Raw genomic sequence first — 15,266 nt, forward strand, 5'->3', positions numbered from 1 at the left:
TGGGTATGTAAAATAAAAATAAGAGAACAATGGCTTCATGAAAACAAAATGTGTGTAATATAGTAAAATTACAGTTTTGAATGTGATAAAAAAGCAAGTTGTTATAAAAATATATAAATGGTTACAAACAAAAGATAATTGTGCAAGGCTTGTGGTAACTCCAAAAAATTCTGTAATAGATAGACAAAAGACAGAGAGGAACAAAATAACTGCAAAACAACACAATTACCAAATGGCACTGGTAAGCCTTTTAAATACCAATGACTTCTTTAAGTTTAAATAAATCAGACTCCTTAGGTAAAAAGCATGGCATCTCTAAATGGATAAAATACAATATTGAGAAATATATGGACTGCCCGAAAATCTTTAGATATGGATATATAGGCTGAAAATGAAGAAATTAGAAAAGATCTCTCATGAAATGGAAACCAAAAAGAAAACACAGCTGTCTGTTTATATCAGACAAAATGGACTTTACTTCAGAATCATCACAGAAAAAAAGGCAGTTATATAATAAGATCCACATCAACAGGAAGATATAAAATTATTAATATTTATGCACCTAATTAATAACACCTAAAATATAAAACAAATACAAATAAACCTAATTGGAGAAACTGATGGCAATACAGAAATACTAGAAAAATTTGGTGTTCTGCTTTTAACAATTGATATTTGGTTAAATATATAGTTAAAACACAAAACAATTAAGGATGATTGTGCCACAAAATTTGATTATCTATACAGATAATCAATAAAGAAATAAACTAACAAACACTATAGATCAAATGATCTTAACAAACAATAAAGAATACATAATTTTTCTTAAGCTCCCTTATAACATTTTCTACTTTACATCACCTATTACATTATAAAACAAATCTTAACATGGTTGAGAAGTTTAAAATCATACCATTTTTCCCCTAACCAAAATAAAATGAGACAAGGATTTAATTAAGAAAACAAGGAAATTCACAAGTAATTGAAAATTTAACAATATTGTCTTAAACAATCACTGGATGAAGAGTTATTCAAAAGAGGAATTAGAAAATAAAATAAATAAAAAAATAAAACTGAGCACAGGACATTCCAAAACTTATGGAATACAACAAAAATACAAAAAAAAAATACTAAAAAAAAAATACTAAAGGGTAAGTTTATAGTAATAAACACGTATATTAAAAAGGAAGAGTGATCTGAAGAAAAAAAAAACTCCTAACTTTACATTTACATTTCAAAGAACTAGAGAAAGAAGAACCAACTAATCTTAAAGTTAGTATAAAGAGGAAAAGAGTAAAAATTAGAGAAGAAAATCATAAACCATAGCAAACAATAGCAGAAATCAATGATTTTTTGAAAAAAGTTTTTTGAAAAAGTCTAAAAAATTGGTGAATATTTAAACTGAGGAAAAAAAAAGTGATCTAAATGAATAAATTCAGAAGTTGTTATGGTCTAGGTATGAGGTATTCTACAAAAGTTTTTATTAATGCAGGAATGTTTAGAGTTGAAATGATTAGATTATGAGAGCTGCAACTAATCAGTGGATTAATCCAGTTGATATATTATTAAAAGGGACTGTTGTATTTGGTGGTGACTGTGACAGGTGAGATGTGGCTGGAGGTGATGGTTCACTGGGGTGCACCCTGGAAAAGTTCATTTTCCCTGAAGCCACTTCCCCTCTCTTTTTGTGTCTGGGGCCACCTTAAGCTGCATAGTGTTCCTATATGTTCTTCTGTCATGATGTTCTGCCTCACATTGGACTCAGAACAATGGAGTTGGTTGACTATGAACTGAGCCTCTGAAACCATATTTCTCAGGTCTGGGCCTGATATGTTATCGACTAGGTATCTATTTGATTCTATATCCTCAGCTGTGAAAGATTATATGGTTTAATCTCTATTACACAAAAGTTCATAGCCCAAATCTCCAACTTTATATTTTACTACATGCAAATTGAAAATCAGGTACGCATCTTAACAGAGAAAGAGTATATGTGCTTGAGAGAAACCCAATTTTGCTGTCTTGCATATATAAATATAACATGGTTTTAGAAAATTATGACTCTAAGAAATTCCAGACGGTCTCACAAGCATCCCACAAAGCCTTCAAAGTCAGAAACATTACTGAAAGAAGGTGGAACAAGATTGTGGAGTAAGCCCTAAAATATTAATTTCCCACAGAAACATCTATTTAAGAAACTATCCACATATAATAAACTCTTCGCATGAACTAAGGAAACCGAAAGTGGGGCTATAAAGCCCCTTTGGACGCAAAAGATGAGTGGAACTGTGATTGGATGGTATTGAGAATGTTTCTTTATGTCCAAATGCTCCTTCTCCCCAGCCTTCTGTGATACCAAGTGTGAAAAGTCCCACTGTACTCATAATAAGAGTGAGTCAGAAGAGGGCATTTGGCCTCCCCTCCATTAGGTTCTTTCCAGGAGATTGACACTTTTATCAGCAGGTAGGGAGTGTTGTGAACACCAGTGAGATTGAACCATTTGAGGCCAGCTAGTGACAAGGCAGGGAGTGGGGCAAGCAGCGGTACCCAGTGCCCAGAACTTGGCAGCAGCACTCCATCCTCACCAGAGGAGGCACTGTACCAGAGAAACCCTTTGGGCACGTGTAGTTGTAGAAAGCATGGTCCACAGACCCTCTGGAATGGAGAGCATGGATGCCTTTTCCACACAGCATGGGTCTTCTCTCTGAATCTCCAATGGGCTCATCCAGGTGGGATATTGAAACAGCAGTTGAACCATTATGAAACTCACATTTAACTTGGACTTTGACTCTCCTCTAAAGAGGAATCAGAAAATAAAAATCAGTCCTCTCAGTATTTCTAACAAGTTTCCTGGAACAAAACATTCACTCTACCCAGAATATGCAGATGAAGAAAAACCTAATTTGTGATACATACATACATAGAAATATAAATCAACAAGAAATAAAAGCCAAGGAAAGATGGCTTTATCAAGTAGACAAATCAAGGTGCTGACGACTCATTCAAAAGACAAGAAGATGATTGTCAGACAAGGAATTCAAAGTAGCTATTTTAAGAAAACTCAGTGAACTTCAAGAAAACAAGGAGAAATAATTCAGAGATTTAAGAGAAAAATTTAGCAAAGATTAAAATAAGAAACAAATTCCAACAGAGAAAAATACAGAGGAGAAAAATATGATAAACAAAATGAAAAGTGTTCTAGAGGGCATTAACATTAGAGTTGATCAAGCAGAAGTAATTAGTGAGCTTGAAGACAGACTATGAAAGTGTAGAATGCTTATTTGAAGAAATAATAGCAGAAAACTTTTTAAAACTTGGAGGAAAATTCAAATATCGAGGTATAGGAAGGTGAAAGGTTACCAACAAATTCTGCCCAAATAAGCTAGTCTCATGACTATTACAATAAAATTCTCAAAGGTCAAAGAAAAAGAGAGCGCTAAAAGCAATAAAAGAAGTAATTAGTGTAAGTATTCCAATGTATGGAGGTAGACCTCTTAGCAGAAGTCTACAGCAGGAAAAATTTAAAATGATATATTTAATGTGCTAAGGGGGAAAAAAAAACTAGCAACCACAAATACTATATCCAGCAAAAATATCTTTAAGAAATATGAGAGAGATAAAGACATTACCAGACAAAGAAAACCTGAGAGAATTCATTGCAATCAGACCTACCTTACAAGAAATTTCCCAAGATGATAATGGATAGTAGTAAGAAAATTTACAACTTTCTGGTGTCTGAGTCATTTCCATGTTTTCCATTGTATGAACGTAAGTTCTATAGAACTTAGAATTCAGTCACAAAATGAGAACCCACGCCCCTGAGACAACCGCTAGTTAATAATTAGAAGGCATAGCTGTCACCATTAGGACTGGAGATCAATGGGAAGAGGTCAGGGATATACAAACTCAGAGCTTTGGAATAGGTTCTATGGTTCTAGGACCCCAACCTCTGAGGACAGGTGCAGCCAGCTTGGTGCTAGAACTCTGGAATCTGGTGGAGGGCTCAGAGAACCAGGACTCAGGATTCTGAGGGTAAGTTATTTGGTAGCTTTGCTGTATCTCTGGGACTGATGATAATTTTGCTTCTGGAAATTATTAAATATACTTAGGAATAATGCACAGGCTGAAAGTTACTGCTGCTGTGAAAGCTGTAACCAAGGTAATACTGATGCAAACCTTAACAGTTCACACAGGTCTCCCTCTGGTTCCCCCAAGGGCAGAAAGTACTAGGGAGGACTGGCAAAGAGGTTTGATTGGTGTGTTTCCTCTCTCTATGTGATAGAGCAGAGTGAAAAGGAGAAGGTAGTTTAGAGAGACTCCAAGTACACACACACACACACTCACTCACTCACTCACTCTCATGATTCCATCCACGTAGTGGGCTTTTGCTTGGGAAACACAAAGAACGAATTCCATTAAAATTCCTTAAAATGAAAAGTAGAACTATGCTATGAATAACTTACATTTAATAATAGCTAATGTTTATAATTTTGAAACATAATAGAAATCTGGGATTTTCTGGCAGTGGTCTCTGACCCACATAACCACTAAAATTTAATACACCAAAAAGTTCATTAAGGCTTACGTTTATTTTCTGAAATTGAACATATTTGCTCTTTTTTGTTTTCCTCAGATGAAGTTTGAACACCTTGCTCTTTTGTTTACTAATATTTGTGCATCTTCCAAACTGCCAAAATCCAACAGCTAAATAAAAGGAGAGTAGGAATCCATAAACTTAGTAATAGTGCTTTCTTGGAAATATCCATCTTTGGTACCGTTTTCTGAGGAGGCGGGCCACTATCAACACTCCCTCCATAGCCTTTTTTCAAGCAGCGGGGTGGAGCCCACTGAGAGTTACAATGGCAGTGATCTTTGTTGTTGCAGACCCCATTATTATTGCAGGTCATTGGTGTACAGTCACTTTCCCAGATGGACCTAAATACACACTTCCGGTCAATGCACACACGTTCTACACCACACTCTGTGCCATCAGTCACTTCTCCAATATCTGGTATGTTCATCCCAAAATGATAGTCAGTACCCCAGCAGGTGACACCACTTAAATTAGTCGAATGCACAGTAGAATGATTTCTCAAATAGGGAATGAATAACACATTCTCACACAGAACTCTCCCACAGAGGGCATCTGATATATCACACTTAATATATGCTTGTTTACCAAGACCACAGTTACCAAAACGGTCACCTCGGGTGTTCAGATTCTTGTAGCACCTCTCATTGGCACTCCTGGCTTCCATGCCAAAAATTTGCTTACACTGTTCATCCCGTATATTACATCTCTTTTCATAGCAGTTGCCACCGTCCATGCAAGAGAACCCATCCTGCACATATACATCTCCTGGACACTCATGTGAAGTTCCATTGCACCACTCTGGAAGATCACATTCATTTTCCTTTTTCCGACACTCTGTGCCTGATGGCAAGAACTGGCAGTCTTTGCAACAAGGCCCAAAAGTACAAACAGCCCCAGCTTCCAGGGTGCAGTTCATCGAACAACAAGGATCTTCTGAACACAATTTCATGGATCCACAGTCACACTCCTCTCCTTCTTCAATAACACCATTCCCACACTGTATCTTTGAGAAGATGGCCTTTGGGTCTGGTGTATCATGTATACAGCTCTTTCTTGAACCAATGTCCCAGTAGCTGGCATAGCTACAGTTGCTAAATTTACTTGAAATAGTTTTTGATGGATACATTACACATGACTTCTGCCCACATGTGCATGTGTTTTCATCATGCTTCATACCCAAATTATGACCCAACTCGTGTGCCACAATGTATGCAAAAAAAGAAACTGAGTCACCTTCAAAAGAATCAATTGCACAATTATAAAGATTATTACATATTGTTCCAACAAAGGCTAGGCCAAGGAGTTTACCAAATGACTTCTTAATAAAAAGATGTACAGTATCATGGTGAATGCGAGTTTCAAAACTAATTTTCTTCCAAGTGCAAAATTCTGACAGAGTATCGGCCATCGTACTGATAGTTATGGGGTTTTCTTTGTTCCAGACCTCAAGGCCATATAAAATCAAATCAATTTGCAGTGCTTTATAATATTCATTTGCAGCATTTATAACCAAGATTACTTCATCCTCCACATTTGAGATATTGTTTTCCAGATGACGGTATCGTTCATGGTCTACCACAGCTGCCAATTCAATAAGACCCTTGTGAGTCCACCACCTCTCATAGCCACTTTGCTTTAAATTTATAATATCATTCTTGTGAAGAAGCTTTAGTTGTCGTGCTAGTTCTTCTTCTGTTAGTCCACATCTTGTGGGTGGGAATCGTGTCTCCTCCCTGTCTATTCTATAAACCAGATGTTCAAATGTGGCAGAAATTTTTTTGGGTTTGATTTCATAAACAGTATCATGGACCACTAGCATTCCTCGAAAGCCCCCAGAACAGGTGCTAAGAGCAACCAGGGATTCTGGGTCCCCTTCCATATAACCATAATAGTAGCAGTCACTCTGGACAAAAGGCTGTTCCTCCAGCAGAGCTCCCTGGTCTGTGTAGGTGAACACAGAGAAAGGTTTGGACACTAGAAATTTCTTGGCCTTTATGTGGACAATTTGTCTCTGGCCTCCAAAGCGCAGGCTGTAGGAGAGCCAGTCAGGGGTCCTCATGCCTCTATGGGTGCCAGTTATCTTCAAGGGTATCACTACTTCTGGGGGGCTGTGGTGTTGGGAGTGGCCAATCTGGGACCATCCAGAAAGGAAGAGCAAGATTCCCAGCCAGAATTTCATGACAGCCATCCTCACATGCACCAGGAAGGCCTCACCCACAGCCATCATGGGCAATGACTGGAGGCGAAGGGGCAGGGCAGGAGGTGCTGTTGGCCTGTCTCTTCCCTTTGACTTGGTTGCAAGCAGCACTGACCTTTAATGGGATGTCTTCTGGCAGAGTCAATCTGTCAGAGTAGCAGAACTAAAATAAAAAATAGAAAGAAGGGCAGAATTGGGCAACTAAATTATGAACAGGCCATGGTAGAGGAAAAGAGCAGAGTATGGGCTAAAATGCATTAGCATTTGGTTTAAGGCATGACTTCATATAAGTGCATTGGATTTGCTCTTTAATTTTGGCGAGGCAGATTCACACTGTGGGGTGCAAAGGAAAAACAGTTGGCCACAGGTTGATAATTATCAAATACAGATGAAGGACGTGTGTGTTCATGATACCATTCTCTAAATATATGTATATTTGGGAACATTTTCACAATAAATGTTTAAAACAAAGATGTCTTTTTTTTTTTTTTGTGGTGGCAGTGGGGATTGAACCCAGGGCTTTGTGCATGTGAGGCAAGCACTCTACCAACTAAGCTATATCCCCAGACCCAACAAAGGTGTCTTAATGGAAAGATGAATTTATTTTTTTTAATGAGGGAATATTGACTTATACTATGAACTTGGAATAAATATCCACATTCTTCCTATTTCAAATGAGAAATTATTTTGTCACAGTAAGGAAAGACATGCAAAAAGATACTCACATATATTATTTTTCTGATGGTCCTTCATATGCACTTCCATGTTGCAAATTATTACTTGTCCTATCTCATTTCAATCCTGTCAAATGCAAAGTGTCAAAGTATCAATTATCCTTCAAAAGATCCTATCATAACAGATATCTTCATTCAATAAACCAATATCCAATAGTGGAATTGGAGGTAGGAATGCCTTGGGTTGATATATAGACATATTACTTGAAAATGTTTATATTTAATTATACTATGGAGAAAAATAGTATTTTTCAAAACCTCAGGCACAACAAAATGAAAAGAAAATCAAATTAGCTGTGAGAGTCACACTTGGAGATGGAAAAATATTTTACACGTAAAATGCCTTTTTAATTACCTAGTGTAAATATCTATAGTTTTCCTGAGATTGTTAACATAATGAGATTAAGAAATACTAAAATAGTTGGGGAAGGAATAGAAGAAAGTGGAATCTGCATCGAGGTATCTAAAACACACTAAGCAAACAACACTTCCCACAGTAGGGAATTCAAGCATGAAAGTGGCCAGATTCAGCACCTGTCCCATTCTGAACCCAGGACACATTCCTCCTTAATTTTTGTTTTATCTTGATTTTAAGTTCTTTGACCTTTTCTCTCTAAAATCTTTTCCCATCACTCATGAAATCTTCCTCTAACAAAAAGCAGCAGCATTCTCTTCTCTGTTAACACTTCTTGATATAGAGCCCTTTTTCCTAGTTAATGTCACAAAATTTTATATCTCAAAAATGTGAAGCCCACCAGGGGAGATGTCTTCCTTTCTCAGAATCCCCCTCTACTATACAGACCAGATATTCAGTCATAACTTGCTTTAGTTGCCAAAGCCACTTCCAAACCGCAAACTAGCAGCCATCTCCTTCCACCATTATTTACCATTCTTCCTCATTCTTTCAGCAACTTCCCGATCAATCCTGCACAAATAGCAAAGAATTAGGTGTTTGTTTTACTGCTCTCTTCTCCACTATCTTATCCACATTCTCACTGTTTATCAAGCATATTGACAACCCATGTGTTTGTTTTTTACTGTTACAATTCATCTTCAATGAACTTCAACCATCGACTTATAGCCTGTTTCTGAATCATATTATTACTCTTGACCATCCTCTTATTTGGTAGTAACTCATAACTTTCATTTTTAATTAAAACTTATTCATTAAATTTGTAGACAATTCACGTAACTTTTCTTTCCACATTTTCCCATTTTTCAAGTTTCCATTATCGTCCTTGCTATTCCTGTAGCCTGGCTCTGGACTCCATCAGTTCAATGACTGTTGACTAAAATGCTCGACCCCATCTAGATTAATACTTCCATCTGCTTTCTACACTTTGACAACACACTGCTGGGTGTGCCAATACTACTGGGGAAATAAATCAAGCAGAGTGCATTTAGGAGGATATGTAGGAGGGGAAGACACACAAAACTAGAGTAAGATAGCCTGATAGCTCAGCCTAAAGGATGAAGTCATGAACAGATATTGATCTTAAGCACTCCTATGCTTCTAATAATTTTCACCTTGATGTCTCCATTCTTTCTTTTCTTTGGGTTGGGGGATATCAGGGATTGAACTTAGGGGCACTTGACCACTCAGCCACATCCCCAGCCCTATTTTGTATTATATTTACAGACAGGCTCTCATTGAATTGCTTAGTGCCTCACTTTTGCTGAGGTTGGCTTTGAACTCACAATCCTCCTGCTTCAGCCTCCAGAGCTGCTGGGATCCCATTGTTTCTTAATTGTTCGATGTTCTAAATTTTTTCATGTACACATAGTACCTTCAGCTGAAAATTAGTATTCTCTTTATTGTTATAAGTTGGTATTATTGATAAATTTCCATCAGGGTAGTTTAAGTTGTAAAACCAAGAATTCTTCATTTAATGCCTATTTAATATAGGATCAGGTAATTTTCTTCTCTCTCCTTTGTCATTGCAAATGGGAGGCAGAGGACCTGTTTGAAGCTGGAAACTATCCTCATCTTTAAAGTAACAAGAGCAGAGGAGGCTAACTTCTTAGAACACCAAAAGCCCTCAGGAGTAAGTAAGGTCAGTAAAGGAAACATTTGAGGACAACTTTTACAAATCATGAGTAAAATTCTCATCTGTTTCTTTGCTCTCCATGTCTGTCTTTATATACAGTTAGTAATTATTAAGGGGTGTAGATTTCTGTGGTGATGGAAAATAGTCATTTATTACTTGTGTGCATTGTTGAGAGTGAACCAATATAAATCTGTCAGAATGTATTCTTAAGACCTCACCTTGTGAACAGGTAATAGGAAGAGAGAGAGAGAAAAGAATATTTGAGCCAGACAGTCTTTTGACACATTACATTATTTTACACAATGATGCTAGAGGCCACAGGTCCTAAAAGAATATAACAGTTTCATTCATAAAAAGTCATAGTGTTATAATAGTACATAGATTTCAAAGTAAACTTCCATACACTATCTTTTATAAATTATTTTCCTCTTCCTACAGTTTTGTCAAATTCATGAATCTTTGTGGCCTAATTACCACCTACCCTTTTGTAGCCTAATTTCAGTATTTTTCAGAGTATAAGTATTATACAACTGAAAGCAATTTAAAAGCGCAAAATAGAGTAGAATAGGAAATAATGAAGAGCATTTTTTTTGCCAGATATTCAAGATCTGAACCAATTTTGTGTGTGTGTGTGTGTAAGCATATTTATGTACTAATAATTTGTGATTCTCTACTTCAGAGCTAAATTCTTGAATGACTTACCTATAGATGAAGCTATAACTCTTGTGATCCTTTCTAATTATGACCCTCTTCATGAATTGTGTGTACCACCCATTTCTTTGAGCAAAGGTTTTTCTTTGAGATCTCACAAGATAAGAAGAATAGAAATCAATTGTTTTTCATTTGATTGAGTTCTAGATTTAGCCGCTTAGCAACAAGAATCTCTCAGGCTACAGAACATGGCAACTGGCTAAGAGTCTTCCCCACTGTGACTCCATCATCTCAACCACACTTTCTACTTATTCTTCAATATAAAGAAATTTAATTTCCTTACTCTTATTTAATGTGGTTCAATTCCTATTCAACAGGAGTCATCTGAATTCCTTATCCCCATTCTACAGGTTTCTCATAAACAGCACAATTGTTTTACTTTCTGTGCTTTTGCTCAAACTGTCCCAGATTATTTCTTCAATATTGAACCATATTACAGAACATTTGGAGTATTTCAAGTTCCAGAAAAAGTGTTCAAACCCATTTATGACATATTCTAAGGATTCCAGACATCTGTACTCATCTGTATCTTTCAGAGGTAAGTGGATGGCTTTGAGACTGTGTATAGCTGCACATAAATGTGCTTTGTCTATTGCAAAGGTTGTTGTCAATAAGGAAAAGCAAAACCCAAATTTTTTAAAAATAGGAATGAATAACAGCAATGTGAAGATGAATTTTGTGGGTAAAATTGACAAGCTGATAGTGAAAAAAAAATGTCAATCTGGGACTACTGCACTTAAATTGGCTGGGGTAAACCTGGAAATAAGGTTATGTATTAAGGTTGGTAATATCTGCAAGTTTGATATCTACCATTGTTTTTCCATTTTGCATCCATCAGTGACCAAATCTGACCTAATGGTTTTAATCTCTGCATTAGTTTCCTAGGACTTCCATCAAAAATAACACAAAATGAGTGGCATGAACAGCAGAAATTTATTGTCCAACATTTCTGGAAGCTGGAAGTCCAATATCATGGTGTTCTTGAGGCTATACTTCCTCTGAAGGTACTAAGGGAAGATTGATTTCAGACTTCTCTCTCAGCTTCTGGTATTTTCCTAGTTTGTGACAACATAATTTTCATCTTCACTTGCTGTGTTCTGTGTCCAAGATTTTCCCTTTCATAGGGACCACTGCTTACATCAGATGTTAAGTAAAAACTGTGACAGGAGGCAAAAAATTTCCCTATATAATAATAAAAAGATCAATCCATCAGGAAGATGTATGAGACTTATAATTTCACCCAACATGAGAGCATACATATACAAAACAAATATTGACAGATCTATAAGGGAGAAATAGCAATACAACGATAGTAGGAGACTTCTATACACCACTTCTAGTAACAGATAAATATGAGTCAATAAGCAAATGACACTATAAATTTGAACAATACTATAGAATAAATTTAGAACAATTTATTATATATTTTACAAAAAAAAATAGGAGAGAGGAGTTTGAAGGTTTCCAACACTAAAAATAAGTGTTTAAGGAGATGGAAATATTAATTATCATGATTGGATCATTATACATTATAAGTGCATATATCAGTTTATTACACTGTATGCCAAAAAGATGTACAATTGTCAAAACTAAAAAATAACATAAAAGGTCTTACATAAATAAGAAAATAAATACATTTATTTGATTTTTTAAATGAAAAGAAATATAAAACTTGAATTAACTGGACTATTCATTTTATTTCTATATGCTGATAAAATGTGAATAAGCAGATGCAGTTTTATAACCAAATTATTTAACAGGTTCAATTCTGCTAATTATAGTCACTAATAAAAATATTGCATTAACTTTTAAAATATAGTTAACTAAGAAATATCAAATTTTATATCACTTATAAGTAGTCAATTTTCCATTAATTCTTTTGCCTCTTATTTAATAATCCAGTAACTGAGGCTGCTAATTTTATGAGCGCTAAGATTCTTTCTCCCCCTTAGTTACAGAAGCAACATATCTAAGGCAGAACTAGAACAAGTTTTTCTAGAGATCCATATTTCCTTTATGTAATTATATAGGTGTAGTTCTTACTAGTTTCAATAAACCAGTCAAAACAGTTATTTCCCTGACACTTAAAATAAAACCTACAGTTGAATATTAATTTCCTCCAGAAATAGGTAAGTTGACCGGATGGGTATACAGCAGAGTTTTACAAAACCTTTAAAGAGGAACTAATACCAATACTTTTCAAGCTACTTCAGGAAATAGAAAAAGAGGGAGAACTTCCAAATTCATTCTACGAGGCCAACATCACCCTGATACCTAAACCAGACAAAGACACTTCAAAGAAAGAAAACTACAGACCAATATCTCTAATGAACCTAGATGCAAAAATCCTCAATAAAATTCTGGCGAATCGGATACAAAAACATATAAAAAAAAATGTGCACCATGATCAAGTAGGATTCATCCCTGGGATGCAAGGCTGGTTCAATATACGGAAATCAATAAATGTTATTCACCACATCAATAGACTTAAAAATAAGAACCATATGATCATCTCGATAGATGCGGAAAAAGCATTCGACAAAGTACAGCATCTCTTTATGTTCAAGGGATCCCTAGAAAAACTAGGGATAACAGGAACATACCTCAATATTGTAAAAGCAATCTATGTTAAGCCTCAGACTAGCATCATTCTGAATGGAGAAAAATTGAAGGCATTCCCTCTAAAATCTGGAACAAGACAGGGATGCCCTCTCTCTCCACTTCTGTTCAACATAGTTCTCGAAACACTGGCCAGAGCAATTAGACAGACGAAAGAAATTAAAGGCATAAAAATAGGAAAAGAAGAACTTAAATTATCACTATTTGCAGTTGACATGATTCTATACCCAGCAGACCCAAAAGAGTCTACAAAGAAACTATTAGAGCTAATAAATGAATTCAGCAAAGTGGCAGGATATAAAATCAACACGCATAAATCAAAGGCATTCCTGTATATCAGCGACAAATCCTCTGAAATGGAAATGAGGACAACCACTCCATTCACAATATCCTCAAAAAAAATAAAATACTTGGGAATCAACCTAACAAAAGAGGTGAAAGACTTATACAATGAAAACTACAGAACCCTAAAGAGAGAAATAGAAGAAGATCTTAGAAGATGGAAAAATATACCCTGTTCATGGATAGGCAGAACTAACATCATCAAAATGGCGATATTACCAAAAGTTCTCTATAGGTTTAATGCAATGCCAATCAAAATCCCAATGGCATTTCTTGTAGAAATAGAGAAAGCAAACATGAAATTCATATGGAAAAATAAAAGACCCAGAATAGCAAAAACAATGCTAAGCAGGAAGTGTGAATCAGGCGGTATAGCGATACCAGACTTCAAACTATACTACAGAGCAATAGTAACAAAAACAGCATGGTACTGGTACCAAAACAGGCGGGTGGACCAATGGTACAGAATAGAGGACACAGAAACCAATCCACAAAACTACAACTATCTTATATTTGATAAAGGGGCTAAAAGCATGCAATGGAGGAAGGATAGCATCTTCAACAAATGGTGCTGGGAAAACTGGAAATCCATATGCAACAAAATGAAACTGAATCCCTTTCTCTCACCATGCACAAAAGTTAATTCAAAATGGATCAAGGAGCTTGATATCAAATCAGAGACACGGCGTCTGATAGAAGAAAAAGTTGGTTACGATCTACATAAGGTGGGGTCGGGCTCCAAATTCCTCAATAGGACACCCATAGCACAAAAGTTAATAACTAGAATCAACAAATGGGACTTACTCAAACTAAAAAGTTTTTTCTCAGCAAAAGAAACAATAAGAGAGGTAAATAGGGAGCCTACATCCTGGGAACAAATCTTTACTCCTCACACTTCAGATAGAGCCCTAATATCCAGAGTATACAAAGAACTCAAAAAATTAGACAATAAGAGAACAAACAACCCAATCAACAAATGGGCCAAGGACCTGAACAGACACTTCTCAGAGGAGGACATACAGTCAATCAACAAGTACATGAAAAAATGCTCACCATCTCTAGCTGTCAGAGAAATGCAAATCAAAACCACCCTAAGATACCATCTCACTCAAGTTAGATTGGCAGCCATTATGAAGTCAAACAACAACAAGTGCTGGCGAGGATGCGGGGAAAAGGGTACACTTGTACATTGCTGGTGGGACTGCAAATTGGTGCAGCCAATTTGGAAAGCAGTATGGCGATTTCTTGGAAAGCTGGGAATGGAGCCACCATTTGACCCAGCTATTCCCCTTCTCAGTCTATTCCCTAAAGACCTAAAAAGAGCATGCTACAGGGACACTGCTACATCGATGTTCATAGCAGCACAATTCACAATAGCAAGACTGTGGAACCAACCCAGATGCCCTTCAATAGACGAATGGATTAAAAAAATGTGGCATTTATACACAATGGAGTATTACTCTGCATTAAAAAATGACAAAATCATAGAATTTGCAGGGAAATGGATGACATTAGAGCAGGTTATGCTAAGTGAAGCTAGCCAATCCCTAAAAAACAAATGCCAAATGTCTTCTTTGATATAAGGAGAGTAACTAAGAACAGAGTAGGGAGGAAGAGCAGGAGAAGAAGATTAACATTAAACAGGGATGAGAGGTGGGAGGGAAAGGGAGAGAGAAGGGAAATTGCATGGAAATTGAAGGAGACCCTCAGGGTTATACAAAAGTACATACAAGAGGAAGTGAGGGGAAAGGGAAAAATAATACAAGGGGGAGAAATGAATGACAGTAGAGGGGGTAGAGAGAGAAGAGGGGAGGTGAGGGGAGGGGAGGGGGGATAGTAGAGGATAGGAAAGGCAGCAGAACACAACAGACACTAGTATGGCAATATGTAAATCAATGGTTGTGTAACTGATGTGATTCTGCAATCTGTATTTGGGGTAAAAATGGGAGTTCATAACCCACTTGAATCAAAGTGTGAAATATGATATATCAAGAAATATGTAATGTTTTGAACAACCAACA

General features: G+C 36.4%; 1 protein-coding gene across 1 annotated transcript; it reads right to left on the reverse strand.

Annotated features, from left to right (window-relative positions):
- Nucleotides 1-4,664: 4,664 nt before the first annotated feature.
- LOC114085827 (disintegrin and metalloproteinase domain-containing protein 25-like) lies at nucleotides 4,665-6,821 on the reverse strand. The gene has a single exon (XM_027927163.2). It carries the CDS (start codon nucleotides 6,819-6,821, stop codon nucleotides 4,665-4,667), a length of 2,157 nt encoding a protein of 718 aa, XP_027782964.2.
- Nucleotides 6,822-15,266: the final 8,445 nt, after the last annotated feature.

The sequence above is a fragment of the Marmota flaviventris genome, chromosome 3 (genome assembly GCF_047511675.1).
Source record: "Marmota flaviventris isolate mMarFla1 chromosome 3, mMarFla1.hap1, whole genome shotgun sequence".
NCBI classification, from domain to species: Eukaryota; Metazoa; Chordata; class Mammalia; order Rodentia; family Sciuridae; genus Marmota; species Marmota flaviventris.

Excerpts from the sequence above, each read along its gene's own strand:
- LOC114085827 (XM_027927163.2), bottom strand. The coding sequence starts at position 6,821 with ATGATGGCTGTGGGTGAGGCCTTCCTGGTGCATGTGAGGATGGCTGTC.